Raw genomic sequence first — 18387 nt, forward strand, 5'->3', positions numbered from 1 at the left:
GTCTTTGCTCCCTCGACCTGGGGACTGCCCAATTGCAGAATTTCCTTCGTTGCCAAAATAACAAGACCAACTACAATTTGGTGTGTGAGACCCTACAGTTTCTAGACTGTATTTGTGGAAGCACAACTGGAGGCCTTGGTCTTCTCGGATTGTATATAAATGAAAAGAATGTAGCACTGATCAATCAAACCCTGGAGAGTCTGACCGAGTACTGCCAAGGACCTTGCCATGAGAACCAGGTAATTCCATTTGTATTTTAGAGAGGAAAAGAATCACTTTGGAAATGTTTTTGGCAGAGACCAGTTCAGAAGTCACAGGCATTTGCCTGTCAACCTATGGAGTTAATGGGACTCGAGACCTTTTTCCAGCAGTGGAGATGCTTCAAGATTTTACCAGATAACTAGCATTGGAGGGATTATCTCTTGTATCTTTGGTTTGGTTTGAATATCCGATTCCAACTTGGCTTTTAGGGATAGATAATAAAGTGAGAGTTGATTAAGTTAGATGATTAAGTAGAACCATATACTGTGCTCTATTTTAAGTGCTAGGAGAGACTCAAAAAGTAGCTACTTCAAAGAAGGGGATTTAAACCAAGCAGGAGAGAAAAACTTGCTTCATATAAGACTGCTTAAAAGTAACATGAGCATGTATGACACCATGAAAAATGAAAGCCTGAAGGCATGGGGCAGCTTGAAAGTAGCATGAGAACATGTGTAGTTGAGATTTTAACACCATGGATGTTAAACTGACCAATTATGACTTTGACCTCTTAAGAACTATATTTTTGGGTGGAACTCAGTATTTCCTTTCTTGACTAGAATCATTGATTATCCACAGCATCTGGCAGATTTTGTAACATTTCTACACAGGTTGCCAGGATAAATATGATTTTGAACTCCAAGTGATAGCTCTGCCCCGGCTGAAGAGAGTAGGCCAAGATCTAAAATGGCCAGACCTGTGCCAATGGCCGGGAAAGGTATGAGATGCTGTGTTATGTGGGAAGACAAGCCCACTTAGGGGAGGATGGTTTACAAGAGAACTCACTGTATATTAAGAACCTGGTCTGAGTTCTCTGTGAATGTGAGATTAGCATTTAGTTACATCCACGTTCTTCTCCTTATGAGACAGATGGTGTAGTCCTAGTTAAAATGAAAAGGAACAAAAAAAATACAACAGGCTTGGGAAAGAAGGCTTTATCTAACATCTAAATGAATTTCATTATAACCTCAAGTTTGCATTTCTGTCAAACAAAGATCTGTGGACGGGAACAGAGTGGAATGGTCTCAAGTGCAAATGGGGATCTTACCTGAGGGCAGATGATTAATTTTGATATTGCGTGAATTAAACAGGAAACTTGTTTTCCAAGCTTAAGCCTTAAGCAAAAGTATGAAATGTGAAAAACTAGTGATGTAAAGAGAATGGAACACACCTTTAAAGGGGAAAACAGGGCTCAGAACCCGGTATCAGTCATACACTGTATTTTCCCTCAAGAACAAAAGCAGACTGCACTGCACTGTTTGGATTAGACACAACCAATTTATCAGTTACAATGCATGGGGACTTTCCTGCTGTTTACTGTTAATTCTGAAACTAGAGATTTTCATCTGTCTTTTATTTTTACCACTTTCTCACGGAAAATTTGCAGCTCTCCCCTAGAGACATCACCAGGAGTGGCGAGCCTTGTGTTAAAATAGCAGCTCTGCCTGTTGGCTATTGATGTCTGTTTATGACCCACACTTGTGTCAATGTCCTTTTGTGTCTGTTTGCTCAGAACTGCATAGCCACCCATGAATCCAACGGCATCGACATCATCACAGCCCTGATCCTCAATGACATCAATCCTTTGGGAAAGAAGAGGATGGACCTTGTATTAGAACTGAAGGCAAGTAGGAATTGAAAGCAAAAGACAGTAAGCATTTGGAGTCACTTCTGTGTTTTGCTTCAGCACGTGACATGGTCAATGTTGTGAAAGCAAGTATTAAAGACAATCCTTTTAACCTAAATGAATAATCCAAGTAACAAGCTCTGACTAAAATCCAGAACCTCAGAAACTTCCAAATAAGGGTCTTATGACAAGGCACCAACTTTTCAATGTTAGGTCACATAGAATGAGGACACATCACTCAAAACTGAGAATTGAGTTCACACAGCATCTAAGAACTAAGGGCATTGATTCTAAAAGCCACAGACAAAGAAACAATGGAAAGTCTATTTCCTCTATGGTATCTGATTTTCCCTCCTTTTGAGGAAAAGGAGTCAGTTGAGGAGCAGAACAGCTAAGCCTATCTAGGACCCCCCAAAAAAAAAATCTGTTTGTACCTTATCAGTTGTTGTTTTATCTATTCTGTTGCTGACTTATTGGAGTCCCCGGGAGGTGGAAATCATTAATGTGCTTTGTGCTAACTGAAAGGTTGGAGGTTTGAGTCCACTCAGAGGTGCTTTGGAAGAAAGTCCTGGCAATTCACTTCCAAAAAGTCAGTAATTAAAAATGGTGTGGAGCATAGTTCTCCTCTGACATACATGGGTTGCCAGGAGTAGGAATTGACTCAATGACAGACAGGCCTTTTACTAGTTGATATAGCAGAAGGGCATTTATTAAATGTTGGTTTATAATGAGGAAAGTTACCCTGGCCAAAAATGTGCCTACTGGCCTCTGGGGAGCTTCTTGGAATTGCATATAAATGATGGATTACAGCTGACTGATGTTGAAGCTGACATTTTTACTTTCTATAATACCAAAATAGTTTTATGGAGTAGAAGTAGTAGCTTTAACTGCTGGGTTTACAAGGTGGCCTCTTGGATATATGAGAAGCTGATATCCTATTCCTTATGTTAATTTCCTTGGTATACCAGAAAATGCTCAGCCTATTTAGAGATTCCAAAGATTCTCTAAGGATCTGAAGATTCAATTCTGAGAACTGAACTTGCAGCACATTCTGATGTCTAAAGTGCATGTTGAAAGGTTTAGCCTCACTAAGCACATTTCATTTTGAACTGTTCCCACATTGGGACATGTTGAGACTTGTTAGTCCTTTATCTCACACCCATATGCAGCCAGAAACACTTCTTCGTTGTCACAAAAACTGCAGGGTTTAGCTGGAAAGGACTATAGGGTTTATCCGAAAAGGTGGTCTGTATTATTGCATAAATGATGTCACAGGAAAGAAAAGTCATCAGGGGAAGTATTGAATAGAAGCCCACAAGAACTGGACAGTTATTTTTGTTTTTCTTTCAGTATTTAGAACTGAGAATTCAAATCAATAGTTGATTTGGGTGTATGTGGTTAATGGAATTTTATGTTGGTATTTATAACTCCTTTTGATAAGTTTTGTTTGATACTTGACATGAACATCATTCCAGCTCACATCCCTGACTACTGTTCATCACAATGTGGACTGTGGTCTGAGATAAACTGAGAATTTCATGTGCTCCTACTCAGCACTTCAGTGATTCTCTTAGCTATGTTTGCCTTATGGATTTCCATAGACATATCTTTCCTAGGAAAAGGCTATTTAATAGTATAGCAACCTGACTGAACTGCCATAACCTATGCTTAGGAGAAAGAAGAGTACCCACCCACCCCCAAGACAATAATAACAATTTTCAAGTCCTGCAGGTAAAGGAATGAGAGCCCTGGTGGCACAATGGATAAAGCACTTGGCTGCTAACCAAGAAGTTGTGGTTCAAACCCACCAGTTTCTCCTTAGGAGAAGCATGTGGTAGTCTACCTCTATAAAGATTTGTTGTTAGTAGGTGCTGTCTAGTCAGTCTGACTCACAGCAACCCTATGTACAACAGAATGAAACACTCCCTGGTCCCATACTATCCTCACAATCATTGCCATGCTTGAGCCCATCAACATAGCCACCGTGTCAATCCATCTCATTGAGGATCTTCCCCTTTCTCACTGACCCTCTACTTTACCAAGTACCATATCCTTCTCCAGAGACTGGTCTCTTCTAATAACATGACCAAAGTATGTGAGTTGAAGTCTGGCCATTCTCATGTCTAAGGAGCATTCCAGCTGTACTTCTTCCAAGATGGATTGGCTTGTCTTCTGGTCACCAAAAAACCAAACTCACTGCCATTGAGTTGATTCCAACTCACAGCAACCCCCTTTGGGTTTCTGAGGTGTTAAATCTTTACAGAAGTAGATTTCCCACTCTTCTTCCATGAAATGGCTGGTATTTTCAGTATTCTTTGCCAACAACACAATTCAAATACAATGATTCTTCTTCAGTCTTCCTTATTCATTGTCCAGCTTTCACATGCATACAAGGCAATTGAAATAGCATGGCTTGGGTCAGGTGCACCTTAGTCTTCAGAGTAACATATTTCTCTTCAGTACTTTAAAGAGGTCTTCTGCTGCAGATTTGTCAACTGCAATACATCCTTTCATTTCTTGACTGCTGCTTCCATGAGCATTGGCTGTGGATCCAAGTAAAATGAAATCTCTCATAACTTTAATCTTTTCTTTGTATATCACAATGCTGCTTTTGGTCCAGTTGTGAGGATTTTTGTTTTCTTTATGCTGAGGTGTAATCCATACTGAAGACTGTGTGGCTCTTGGTCTTTATTAGTAAGTGCTTCAAGTCTTCTTCACTTTTAGCAAGCATCTTGCAGGTGGTTAATGAGTCTTCTTCCAATCCTAATGGCACATTCTTCATATTGTCCAGCTTCTCAGATTATTTGCTCAGCATATGCATTAAATAAGTATGGTGAAAGGTGAAACACACTTTTCCTGATTTTAAACCATGCAGTATCCCCTGTTTGAACATCTGGCCCTTGGTCTATGTACAGATTCCTTATGAGCACAATTAACCAAATCAAACTCACTGCCATCGTCTGGAATTCCCCTTCTTCACAATGTTAGCCATAATTTGTTATCATCCACACAGTTGAATGACTTTGTGTAGTCAGTAAAACAAGTAAACATCTCTCTGGTATTATTTGCTTTCAGCCAAGATCCATCTTACATTAGCAATGATCTTCTTTGTTCCATGTCCTCTTCTGAATCCAAGTTGAATTTCTGGTGGTTCCCTGTCAATATACTGCTGCAGCCCTTTTTAGTTATCTTCAGCAAAATTTTACTTGTGTGTGATGTTAATGGTATTGTTTGATAATGTCAGCATTCTGTTGGATCACCTTTCTTTGGGATGGACACAAATATAGATCACTTCATGTCCATTGGCCAGGTAGCTGTCTTCCAAATTTCTTGACATAAACAGGCGAGTACTTCCAGCGCTGCATTAGTTGTTGAAACATCTCAATGGGTATTTCATCATTCCTGGAGCCTTGTTTTTCTCCAATTCTTTCAGTATAGCTTGAACTTCTTCCTTTTATACCTTTGGTTCTTGATCATATGCTACCTCCTGAAATGGTTTAGCACCAACCAGTTCTTTTTGGTACAGTGACTCTGTATTCCTTCCATCTTTGATGCTTCCTGCATCGTTCATTTGCCCTTAGAAGCCTTCAGTATTGCAACTCCAAGCTTGAATTTTTTTTCTTCCCTTCTTTCAGCTTAAGAAATGCCAGGTATGTTCTTCCCTTTTGGTTTTCTAATTCCAGGTCTTGCTACCTTCCATTGTAATACTGGGTACTTTGTCTTCTCCAGCAGCCTTTTGAAATCTTCTGTTCAGCTCTTTTATTTCATCATTTCTTTCATTTGCTTCAGCTTCTCTCTATTCAAGAGTAAGTTTCAGAGTGTTTTCTGACATCCATTTTGCTTTTTCTTCCTTTCCTGTCTTTTTAATGAACTTTTGCTTTCTTCATGTATCATGTTCTTGATATTATCCCACAACTCATCTGATCTTCGGTTATCGGTGTTGAATGCATCAAATCTACTCTTCAGATGGCCTCTAAATTCAGGTGGGATGTACTCAAGGTCATATTTTGGTTCTCATGGACTTGTTCTAATTTTTTTCAGCTTCAGCTTGAACTTGAATATGAGCAGTTGACAGTTTGTTCCATAGTCAGCCCCTGACTTCTTCTTACTGATGAACTTGAGCTTCTCCATCACCTCTTTCTGCAGATGGAGTCTACTTGATTCCCGTGTATTCCAACTAGTGAGCTTCACATGTATAGTCACTATTTATATTGTTGCAAAAAGGTATTTGCAGTGAATAAGTCATTGGCCTAGCAAAATTCTGTCATGCAGTCTCTAGGGTCATTTCTTACTCCAAGGCATTATTTTCCAACTTCTGATACTTTGTTTCCAACTTTCCCATTCCAATCACCAGTAATTATAAATACATCTTGATCTCATGTTTAGTCAACTTCAGACTGCAGAAGTTAGTAAAAATCTTCAATTTCTTCATCTTGGCCTTAGTGGTTGGTACATAAATTTGAATAATAGTCATATTAACTGGTCTTCCTTGTAGGCATGTGGATATTATCCTATCACAGCATTGTAGGTTGGAGCTTGAAATGTTCTTTTTGATGATGACTGCTATGCCATGCCTTTTCAGTAATTTATTATTCCCAGCATAGTAGACCATATGATTGTCAGAATCAAATGGCCAATTCCAGTCCATTTCAGCTCACTAAAGCATGGGATATCAAACTTTATGCATTCCATTTAATTTTTGACAACTTCCAATTCCCAAATTTCAAACTTCAGACATTCCATGTTCCTGTTATTAAGATGTTTGCAACTGTTTCTTCCTATTTTGAGTCATGACACATCAGCAAATGAAGGTCCTGAAACTTCCCTCCATGTATATAATTAAAGTCAACTCTACTTTGAGAACACAGCTCTTCCCCACTTATTCTGAGTGCCTTTCAACTGAGGGGTTCATCTTCTAGCACTGTATCAGTCAGTGTTATACTGTTATTCATAGTTTTCCAGTATTATATCAGAGAGTGTTTCACTGCTATTCATAAGGTTTTCAGTGGCCAGTTTTTTCAGAATTAGTCCACCACTTCCCTCTTCCTAATCTGTCCAAATCTGGAAGCTCCACTGAAACCCATCCACTATGAGTGACCCTGCTGGCATTCGAAATACTGGTGGCATAGCTTCTAGCATCACAGCAACAAGCAAGCCAGCACAGTAAAACAAACTAATAGATGAGTAGTGGTCCTTGGCAATCTTATGAGGCAGTTCTGTCCTGTCTTGTAGGGTCCTTATGAGTTGGGATCAACTCAACAACAGTGGTATTGGGTTACAAATGAGCATGCAAATTGTCATAGGCACAGAACCTAAAATGAGGTCAAACCAAAAAAAAAAAAAGTAGGGTGTGGGCACATGAAAATGTTGAACATAAGTAGAAATTAGGCCCGGCATGCATACAGTACTCTTTGGGATCACTTTTGTTAATTGGTATCAGCCATACCCTCATTGTAATATTGGGGTTTATAAGGGCTAATAGAAATATTTTAAGATGGAAAGGAATGATCTCAATTGCCTGCTTTCTCTGGTCTACAAGGGTGGTCACCAGTGTTTGACCAGCACACCCACCCTATAGGCACCATGGGTCTGTATAACAGGTTCTTCCTGACCACTATCATGTCAAAGGTGACAACATACCACAAATGCTCATGTATAAAATTCCTTTTCCTGGCTCAGATCTCTACCAGGTAACTTTAGGGAGAGACTATGCTGAAACAAACGTGTGCCTCTTTGACCCAACTCAGAGTCCCTGGGTGGTATAAATGGTTAATGTGCTGGCTGCTAACTGAAAGGTTGGCAGTTCGAGTCCACCAGGGATACTTTGACCGAGAGACCCAGTGACCTTCTTCCAAAAAGCCAGCCATTAAAAATGCTATGGAACACAGTTCTACTCTGACACTCGTGGGGTCACAATGAGTCAGAATTGACTTGACTGCAACTGGCTTTTTGACCCACCTCAGATTTTACATACGTGTTTCTGGGATCTGAACTAGCATGTTGTCTGTCTGGTGAAGATGGCTTTGGAGGTCCTTGCCTGTGGCTCTCCAATGGGGTGAAGTGTCTATGTGTTCAACCAGGAGGCAGTACTGATGTAAATTAGGCTCATGGCTTGTTGGTCACCCCAAGTAGCTACTCTACATTCCTCCTCTTTTTGTTCCTCTATTTAGAACAATGCTTCAAAGTTGCTTCTGGCCATCATGGAGAGTAGGCACGACAGTGAGAATGCAGAGAGGATCCTTTATAACATGAGGCCAAAGGAACTGGTGAGTTGAAGAACTGTGATCCCCAGATGGTGGTGTCAGTACCATTGGAGTAATATTCGCACCAGAGCAGAAAATCCACATCCCTGAGAGCTTTCTTAAAGATTCCAAAAATCAGAAGTATAATGAGAACATTTAATTTGGGCCTCTAACAAGGGTAGAGATGTGAGTAATACATTGAATGGTGGTCTTCTGCCCTCTCCCTGCAGCATAAGCCACCTGGGGAAGCTTTTCCCTTTCTCCTTGTGAGGGGACAGTGTGTACAGACGGTGGTCAAGGTCAAAGACCTAGGAGCCCAACCAAACTGAGTTCAAGTCCATAGCACTGCCTATTTTAGCTTTGCCCCCTTGGGCAATCACTTGAACTCCTGAAGCTGCACTTTCCTTATCCATAAAAGGAGAATAATAATATCACCTAGCCAAGCGAGTTGTTTTGAAGACTAGAGGAGAAAATTCATGTCAAGCCCTTAGCAACATTGCTAGCACATGATAAAACCCTTAGAGAACTGAAGTGCCTTTTCTTTTTCCTGTTTCCTTGCTGGTCTTTAGGCCCCCACATCTAGTGCTAAAGAATTCAGATTTCATCTTGATGCCAATAATCTGAGCAACAGAAGAGAGGGGCATTTGGGTGCTGGTGATTTTTATTTTTAAATAAAGCATGATCTTGCTTATTTTTGAGGGGTGATATTCACAATTGACTGTTATTTCCAGGTAGGGAGTTAGTGCTGCAAACTGTGAGATAAGCAGCTATCAGAGACAGTGAAATGAGTTGAAGAGAGACTCTATTTGGATTTTTTCCCATGCAAATAAATGGTAACTGACAGACATAAATGAGGGCATTAAAACCTTTCTGTCTCCCTGTGACCTAAATGTTCACTTGGGGCCAGGCTAAAGTCCCATTATTTATCCCTTTAAATAAAGTGAGCCGCAAGCCCAAGTCTTTCATTTCTGAGGTCAATGTACGTTGGAAGTCCTCGCCAAGTTTACATAATAGCTTATGTAACTGGGGGCAGGGGTAGAAGGGGTTAGGATTTGTCACTATTGAGCAGGGATGCAGTGACTTCATGGGGACACCATTTGGGTTCTCACGAATCAAGAACATGCCCCCCGTCTTGGGTGAGGGGATGTCAACACCCAGTGCTGTGGTTGCCACTGGTTATGAGGTTGCCCCCTTGTGGTTGCAGAACATCGTTCCTGGTTCGTGGCCTAGAGTCAAAGGCTTCCTGGAGCAAACACCATTTTTAAGAATCCAAACAGTGGGGAAGCTCTAGTATCCAGAACACAAGTATACATGTGTGTGGATGTGTGTATTCTGGCCACACCTTTAGTGCAGCTTGTCTGTGCAATTTGTTATTAGAAGTGACAGGATAAAAGCTCAGAATGAGGATCTTGTCATCCAGGTTATTCCAGGGCCTGACACTGCGACCACATAGAAACATTTGACCACTTGTGATGGCAACTGGTAGTGGTGAGAATTATGTTGAGGCAGCATGGAATGCCAAAATGCCTTTTGACTCATCAAAGAAAACTTACTAAATTTTAGTATAACTTTGGGGTGGATAATATTTTGTTCTTTATTTCTGAATGATGAAATCTTTAATTTGCTAACTATTGACTGAGCCCCTACCTTGTCTTGGGCATTGTTCTGGGCACTAGAGAGGGATGCAGAAATGAGCAGGGAGTGGGGATAAATAGGAGCACTAGGACAGATACAGCAATGCTCTAAGAATGAGACAAGCCATGTATGCAGGTCCTCAGGGAGCAGAGTCATGCAGCTGTGAGGGGTAGCAGGGCAGAGCTGAGATCCAAGCCACATGACTAGGAATGTCCAGTTCCCTCTCTGACTCTGCTTCCTTATCCACAAAAAATGGGTCTAGTAATACTCATCAAATACTCATTAGCAGAAAATTTTTAAAAAAGGATATTAAAAGACTAAGTACAATACTCAACGTATAAAGTGCTTGGTAGATGTTATTTGTTAGTGGTGGTGTTTTCCTCCTGGAATGAGCTTTGGAAGACAGGGGTAAATTTGGAATCAGAGAAATAGTGCCACCAGCTATTCCTAAAAACTAAGGAATTTCTTATTAGTTTTTCCTAAAATGGCAACAGTTGGAGATGGGGAGAGCTGGTGGGAAGAAATGTAAGAGGGAGGATAAGTGTGGCTTCCAGCCTACATTTCTGTCACATTTTATGGTTTTTTTTTTTTTTTTTAATAGTTTCAAGGTGCTTTTATATCCATTGTCCCCTTTTAAAGTAGAAGGGTATGAACCAGCTGCAGAGTGGCTCCTGATCTAGGTAGAGTGAATGAGTTTTATTTCTCATGTCAGTGGAGGATGATTGGTAGTGTCTACCTGTAATAGTGTTGAGAAGGCTTCTGAGGCTAGATCCAACCTTGATGAGCAAATGTCTGTGTCAGGATGGGGGAGATTGATGGTGGGTGTGTACCAGTCCTGTTTAGGTGTTCCTTGAAACAGGAGTTTTGTTCACTTGGCCCTTCATGCAGGTGGAAGTGATCAAGAAGGCCTACATGCAAGGTGAAGTGGAATTTGAAGATGGGGAAAATGGCGAGGATGGAGCTGCCTCCCCCCGGAACGTGGGGCACAACATCTACATATTAGCTCATCAGGTATGACTCCTCCTTTACCTGCCCAAACATCCCTTACTTACAGTGCCCCTTATCCAAACTGGATGTGCCACTAAGATTAGTTTTCTTTTAAGGTTTTAACCTAGTGCTGTTTGCATTCATGACAACTTGGCTCACAGGTGCCTTTGGCCACCCAATATACAGTTCCAGAAGTTTTCCATTTTGCCACTGTGGTAGAGCCATGTACTTGGAAATCCCCATATTTCCTTAAAAAACCCAACACTGCTTGGGACCATAGTCACAGGGGACATAAAGCTCAATTGGCATTACATACTACACAAAACATTGTTCCACCTTCTACTTTGGTGAGTAGTGACTGGGATCTTAAAAGCTTGCAAGCAGCCATCTAGATGCAATGATGGGTCTCTCCTTATCCAGAGCAAACAAGAATGAAGAAAACCAAAGATTCATGGAAATAATTAGTCCTAGTGACTGGTACACCATGCAATCCACAGCCTATATGACTATGAGACCAGAACTAGATGGTGCCAGGCTACCACTGTCAACCACTTGGAGGAGGATCTGTGTAGGAGATCCTGGGTAGAGAGGGAGAACAATGTGGAACAAAACTCAAAATCATTTGGGAAAAAAAAAGGAGACCAGGTTTGCTGGTCTCATAGAGCCTTGTGGAACCCCTGAGACTATGGCCTCTAGCTGCCCTTCAGGTCTGGAATTGAACCTACACCTGTGGCTTCCAACCAAACAAAAGGCAGGCATATGAGCTGAACACTTACATTAGGTAGATACACTCCCTAGAGAAATAATCATGGGAGAATAGAAGGGTTGTTTATGCACAGGGAGACAGCTCAGGGGCCAGGAGTGCATGGAAGGATGGACACAGGGAAGAGGTAACTATCGGGAGGAAGTGGGAGGGGAGCTTTACCACTTTACCACTTGTGGTAAATTGTAGTCAATGTTATGAGACAAAGTGTATGGGAACTGTTGTATGGAAAGTAAATTTGCTCTATAAATTTTCACCCAAATCACAATTAAAAAAAAAAAACACACCACTGCGTTGTTATGTTGTTGTTATGTGCCATCGAGTCAGCCCTGACTCATAGCGACCCCTCCTTGGGTTTCCGAGGCAGTATCACTACGGAAGTAGGATTGCCCAACCTTCCTTCTGAGGAGTGGCTGATGGGTTTGAACCGCCAGCCATCTGGTGAGCAGTCAAGTGCCTTAGCCACTATGCTACCAGAGCTCCCACACCACTGCGTAGTGACACTTAAATAATAGTTTATGGGTTTGTCTGGAGACAGTTGAAAAGCATCTTGGGCTTTTCATAAATATTGATGAGTTATCTTAATAATCTAAAGAAACTGCAGCTTAATAATCTAAAGATTGCAGCTTCCTTGCAGTCACATTTGGAAATCATGGGAACTTGTTATTATGACTTCTTTTTGTTTTTCTTTTGGGGGATATACTTTATGCCCTGGCACCAAAATGCCATGTTTCATAATTCTCTTCCCAAGTGACTGGGCTTTTGAAGATACTTCCTCTTTCTGGGTATTGATGCGCCTTATGAATTTGTCTGATGTGTGTGGATAGGCTGTAACTCCACTGGAGGCTTGCTTTTCCTGTCCCTTCTACCTCTTTTTTAAAGAATTTTTTAAAAAGTGTTTTCCACCTCTTTTAAAGTCAGTTATGGGAACTAGACATAAACTCTGATGATAGTGGCCCTGGAGACCCTGGGGGATGCAAAGATTCATCTGCTCTGCTGCTGACCACAAAGGACACCTCAGAAGAAAGGCCTGGTGATCTATTGCCAAGAAATCAGCCATTGAAAACCCCATGGAGTACATGGGGTTGCCATGAGTTGTAGTCACCTCAACAACTGGACTTTTTAGGGGTAGAGAGTATTGGCCCTGAGGTTAACAGTTCCTTATTATGGCATAATGGCTGAAGAATATAAAAGTCTTCTGCCCTTCCATTCCCTGCTTAGAGCATTTCTGAACACTCATAATGGAGGCTCCACAGAAAACCCCATTGCCCTCCGGTCTGGCTAAAGAAATCAGGGACAAGCAGGACCTGGTGTGGCATGAGCTTTCCATACTGTCCTGCCAAGCTCCCAAAATAGCTGCTGTCCAAAGCACACCTTGATCAAGTATAGCGGCCTCCTGCCACTGGTGCTCTTTCACTTGCCACTCTGCCGGCTATTCTGTATACATTTATTATTATTATTTTTTAATCGCCCAAGTTAGAAAAGAGCTGTGTGTCCCCTCTGCTGGCTACTGTGTATTTTTTATACTCAAAGTTGAAAAGGAGCTGCATGTTCCTGTTGCAAACAGTCAGCGACTCCTTGTTTTCTGTTCTTGGGTTCTAGTTGGCTCGGCATAACAAAGAACTCCAGACCATGCTGAAGCCTGGTGGTCAGGTGGACGGAGACGAAGCTCTGGAATTTTATGCCAAGCACACGGCACAGATAGAGGTAAAAGCACAGGAAGTGGGTGGGTAGCAGAGTTGTTACTTTGGGACGTGACTGGGGCTGGCATGCCTCCATTCCTCAGACCAATAAAAGAGTTGTGAACACCTAAACCAGATTCTGTGCTGGGTGCTGACTATCGAGTGATGGCCAAGATAGTGGTGATTACTGCTTAGGGCCCAGTGCAGAGGCTGACATTGAACAAAGCCACGTCCATTATGAATTCTGATAAGTTCATGCAGGACAAGTAGATGGGTTATAAGAAAGTCCAGCAGAGAGACCTGCTTTGGATTGTAGTGCTCAGAAAACCCTGGTCTGAAGAAATGACATGTAAGCATAGACCTTAAGGAAAACTAAGTGTCTGGTAGGCAAAGTCTAGTAGGACAGGTTTTTCAGACATGGAGAATGATGCAAGTGACAATCCCAAGAGGGGATAACGCTGGCTGGGGTTGAAGAGTTAAAGACAAGACCTATGTGGCAAGAGTTTAATGAGCAAGAAGGAGAGCAGCAAAGATTAGGAAGGAAACATGGGTAGACTCAGACCTTGCAGAATCTTGAAAACTGTCATAAGAATTCTAGGCTTTGCCCAGTGACAATGGGGAACTTGTCAAGGAGTTTTATATGGGGGAATTACATGCCTTTAAAAAAATAACAATAAAATCGCCAATCCTCAGTGAAGTTGGTGGTATCATTGCCACTCTGCAGATGAGGATATTCAGGACAAGGCTTGGAAAGGTTGTATCACATGCTCATGTTGTCAGTGGCAGAGCAGGAATTTTGATCAGCCCATGGGTCCATTTTACATCACCAGTATTGTCTCTTAGTATCCAAGAGAGCCCAGACTTCTCTCTCCAGGTTTTCAGCAGCAAAGCTCCTTGTTTTACTAATAAGGAAATACACAAGTTCAGTATTAGCATTGGAACAAAGGTTTTGAAGGACTAACAGACTCCTTTAGGCAATATAAAAAGCTCAGGTTGGATGCTTTTCAAGAATATTTTCTTACCTACACCTCAACTCTCTGGGCCATCCTAATAAAATGGGTCATTTCACTGATTAGTCAACCATGCTAGTGTATGTGAGCAAATATTCTTGATTTATTTTTAATGACCAGAAGCTTAACAGAAGGGCCAGCTATGTCCTCTGGAGCCCTTTAAAGACAAGCCTTAGATGTTTGTGGTAGAGAATGTCAGAGGAGAATGGAACCTTGGAAATGACTTTATTAAACTTCTTGGTTCACTGGGGAGAAGACTGAAGCTTGAACAGGTTAAGAGATATGAGCAAGGTCATCCAACCAGCTAGAGCAGGAGAAGGACCGGAATATGATCTCCTGATTCCCAGCTTACATGTAATGAAAAAGAAGTACAGATAGATCTTAAGTGAGAGAGAGAAATGGCTGGAGCATAGTGTCCCTAGCTAACAAATCCTGCCCTTGGCCAGCCACCCATCTCTTAAGGTACCCAGAAAAAGCTTTCTTGTTACTGAGGTTTTCCATGCAGACTCTAGTGTCTTTACTCCTGTGAGTTAGGCTAGATAGCCCTGGGGTCTAGAACTCAGGCTTGCCAGAAGACCTCATCTCTTCCTTTCCCTTCTGAGCCCATACCCACATCTCAGATTGTATTCCTTCAATATGAGGAAGGATGCAAAGCAGGCAGGCTTTTTCTTGGTAGCAGGAGAGTGGAGAGGTGGTCCCCAAGTGTATGTGTACCTCAGAATCACCTGGGTCTGATTCATGTGCAGATTCTGGCCACCAACCTCACACAACACAACTCCAGTTAAGTGAGGTTAGGTTATGGGCCAGAATCAGTATTGTAATTATACCTCCTGTAACCTGGTCTTCATCTAGATTTGGGAATCACTGGTCTAAAGACCACATTCCTCAGAAATTCTGGTGCCAGGTCTGTGGGAACCTGTCTTACCTCTGCAAGAGACTCCCTCTACAACTTGACCTGACTTACCTTTTTTACTATGTCAGTGAACACAAGTATTGAGAGAGCAGGAACCAGCTCTTCTTGTAGAAGGCATTGTCCCTGGGCCTCACCTGGCTTCTCCAGCCCCTGGGGAGGAAGAAGAAAAGCAGGCCATGCCCCTATTATACTACAACCTCAGCCCTTTTAAAATCTTTACCCTCCAGGATTGGGACTCAATACAGCATCCTAGAATTTGAACATTCCAGATGAGACTACCTCCTTATTGGGGAATAAGACAACCTAGGAAAGGCATGATGAAACCCTATGAGGTATCCTTCCCCAAGGCCTAACAAAGCTAGTTTAAAGAACAGTGCCATGCGATTGTTAAGTGGGCATATTAGTTCATGTATCTTATATTTTAGATGCTGTGACAAAAGGTTGAAGGTTATGGCAACTGGATAAGCCAAAGTTCTCATTATAAAGTTCTTATCTAGGAAAAATAATCCGTTCTCAATCTGAAAAGAGATCTTCCATGAGGTTTGTACCACGGTTCAATATGGTAGCCACTAGCCATGTGTGACTATTTAAGTTAATTAAATAAATGTTCAGTTTATTAGTCACACTAACTAGCCACATGACAGTGATCAGTAGTCATGTAAGTCTACCATATCAGGCAGCTCAGACACAGAACAATGGACAGCTGTAGCCTGGAGTTTCATCTGAGTAATGGCACAAGAATACAATTTAAATTGCTCCAGGTAAAAATTAGTCGCATTGGAATGAATGGATTTGAGGTTAGAAAAATACTTTTACAGACTTAACAAAACCATTTTTTATATAAATCTGACAGCTCAGTGTGGGGTTATAAAATCAGAGAAGACTCAGGAGCAGGTCTGTATTATACTTGATCTTAAATACTGAGTCCATGGCCAAAAGCCAAGTAGTTCTTGTAAAAGTTTTTTGAAGATGGTTGTTGAATCACATCCATTTTTTCACCTCAGATCGTCAGATTAGACCGAACGATGGAGCAGATTGTCTTCCCAGTTCCCAGCATATGTGAATTCCTAACCAAAGAGTCAAAGCTACGAATATACTACACTACAGAGAGGGACGAGCAGGGCAGCAAAATCAATGATTTCTTCCTGCGGTCTGAAGACCTCTTTAATGAAATGAACTGGCAAAAGAAACTGAGAGGTGGGTCAGTGACGTGTGAACTGTGCTGTGGACAGGAGATGTTAAAGACGATTTTTTCTGGGGTTCCACAGCATTAAGCCTAGGCTTGGTGGTGCATTCATCTCCAAGCAGGAGCAAGGCTGGTTAATTTATACTTTCCACATCTGACCATCAGAAAGCTGACGGGACTTTGGTGGTTTTTCAGTGGGCTGCAGTCCGAGGGTGGCAACTCCCTTGAAAAGGTTCCTTCATGCAGCATTTGACTTGACTGGATTGTATTGGACAAAAGGAGCAGAGGAGTGGGGAGGCCAGGCCCTTGAACTCACAGGATGATGCACTTGAGCAAGAAACTCAGATGGCTTGATTGCTCATTTACTAGCACACCTGCTTGGGAGACTCTGGCATTTCCCCTTTTACAGTGTATATTGGTTTTTAGACTCCAGTACCATTTTATACTTGACGGCACACAACAACAACAACAACAACAACCATTTTATAGGTGGTGGACTCATTTGCCACATAAGTTGTGCTGTGGCCCACCAGCAAGTCCCATTGAGAAGCCCAGCCAGTTGGAGTGAAATTACTTGTCTAAAACATTTTTATTGGGCTTCCTCACAGAGCTTCTCAGCTCCTGGTTTTCATTATTGTTTTAATAGGATCCTTCGGTCCGGACAGTATGCTTGGCACCAGCTGTTGTGACCAACTTAAAAAGGATCACGCTTTCTTTCTATCTGTTAGTCAGGAGTCAGGTTTTTATTTGAAACCTTGGATTCCAGCTACAGTTATGATCTTCCCAGCTCTTTCTGTAGGATGGGGCTGGAGAAGGGGAAAGCTGGGTTGGATGTCTGTTTCTAGGAGTTTCTGCATTCTCCCTAATCCTACCAATTTAAGCAAGAACAGATTAGCCTCTTTTGTGGTGAGTTTCTTCTACTTTAAGGGGCTCTGGTGGCACAGTGGTTAAAGCGTTCAGCTGCTAACCAAAAGGTTGCAGTTTGAACCCACCAGCTGCTCTGTGGGAGAAAGATGTGGTAGTCTGCTTCTGTAAAGATTAAGATAGGAAACCCGAAGGAGCAGTTCTACTCTGATTAGTCATGATATGTTAGAATTTACTCGATGGCAATGAGTTGGTGAGTTTCTTCTACTTTACTTCTCCCATCTTCTTGTAGCCCTTGATTCAGCTCATGGCAGAGAGGGTGGTGCAGTCAGATTTGCAAGGAGTCTTGTTCCCATCCCACCCAGTCACACTTCATTCTCTCTTGTCTCTAACACATTCATCTCTAAAACTCCTCTTTAAAACAGCACTTTATAACTTTACATAATATTTTGCTGGACCAGACCCATTCCTCACTTGGTTCCATGTTTGGCACCTGACTGAGGAGCCAGGGGCCTTTAGCAGGACACATGCATGTCCTTGTATGGACCCCAGAAGACTTAGGGTATGATTCTACCTCACATCAGATGTCTTCATAAACTACTTTGGGTTTCATCTAAGAGACTCTCAGTTTAAGCATCATGAATGTTAAACACAAAACGGTGCTAGAGCAATAAGAGAAAAAGGATATTAAAAAAAAAAGTAGATGTAGACCTCACCCATTTTGTACTCTTATATTTCCAGCTATTCCATAAAATAGAAAAGAACTTCCTTTTATTTGTTGCTTTCAACTTAATTCCAGTTTTGGGGAATAATCCTGAATTCACATGTCTCAAATGTCATAATAGTTATTAATACTGTAATTTTACCCTTTCCAATATATAGGTCTAGTAAAATTGGCCAGACATATTTATTCTCTAGGGATTGCCAAATATGTATCTTCCTTCTTTCTGGAATGTTACAGGAGACCTCAGACCCAAGAGCTGGGTCTTCTACCCACTGGCTCTATGGCCTTGGGCAAATAACTTAACTACTCCTAGCCCCTCACATATAAGATGGGAATCAAGATAACCTGATTGATTGCTTGCTTCTGGTATGGCCATCTAATTAATCCAAGATTTATATTGGATGGTAGCTAATACCTTCTCATAGTTTTGTCTGTCTATCTATCTATCTATCTATCTATCTATCTATCTATATCTATATATATATATATCTATATA

At 41.6% G+C, this 18387-nt stretch overlaps 1 protein-coding gene across 1 annotated transcript in view; it reads left to right on the forward strand.

Annotated features, from left to right (window-relative positions):
- ITPR1 (inositol 1,4,5-trisphosphate receptor type 1) overlaps positions 1 to 18387 on the forward strand; it is a 471939-nt gene that overhangs the window by 382471 nt on the left and 71081 nt on the right. Inside the window, exons 45-50 of the mRNA XM_042782721.1 lie at positions 39 to 239; positions 1772 to 1882; positions 8056 to 8151; positions 10651 to 10773; positions 13115 to 13219; positions 16122 to 16314. Of these exons, the coding sequence (XP_042638655.1) occupies positions 39 to 239; positions 1772 to 1882; positions 8056 to 8151; positions 10651 to 10773; positions 13115 to 13219; positions 16122 to 16314 (829 nt within the window). The remainder of the gene's footprint in view (positions 1 to 38; positions 240 to 1771; positions 1883 to 8055; positions 8152 to 10650; positions 10774 to 13114; positions 13220 to 16121; positions 16315 to 18387) is intronic.

The sequence above is a fragment of the Orycteropus afer genome, unplaced genomic scaffold (genome assembly GCF_000298275.1).
Source record: "Orycteropus afer afer isolate SDZICR_OR568_19922 unplaced genomic scaffold, OryAfe1.0 scaffold00429, whole genome shotgun sequence".
NCBI classification, from domain to species: Eukaryota; Metazoa; Chordata; class Mammalia; order Tubulidentata; family Orycteropodidae; genus Orycteropus; species Orycteropus afer.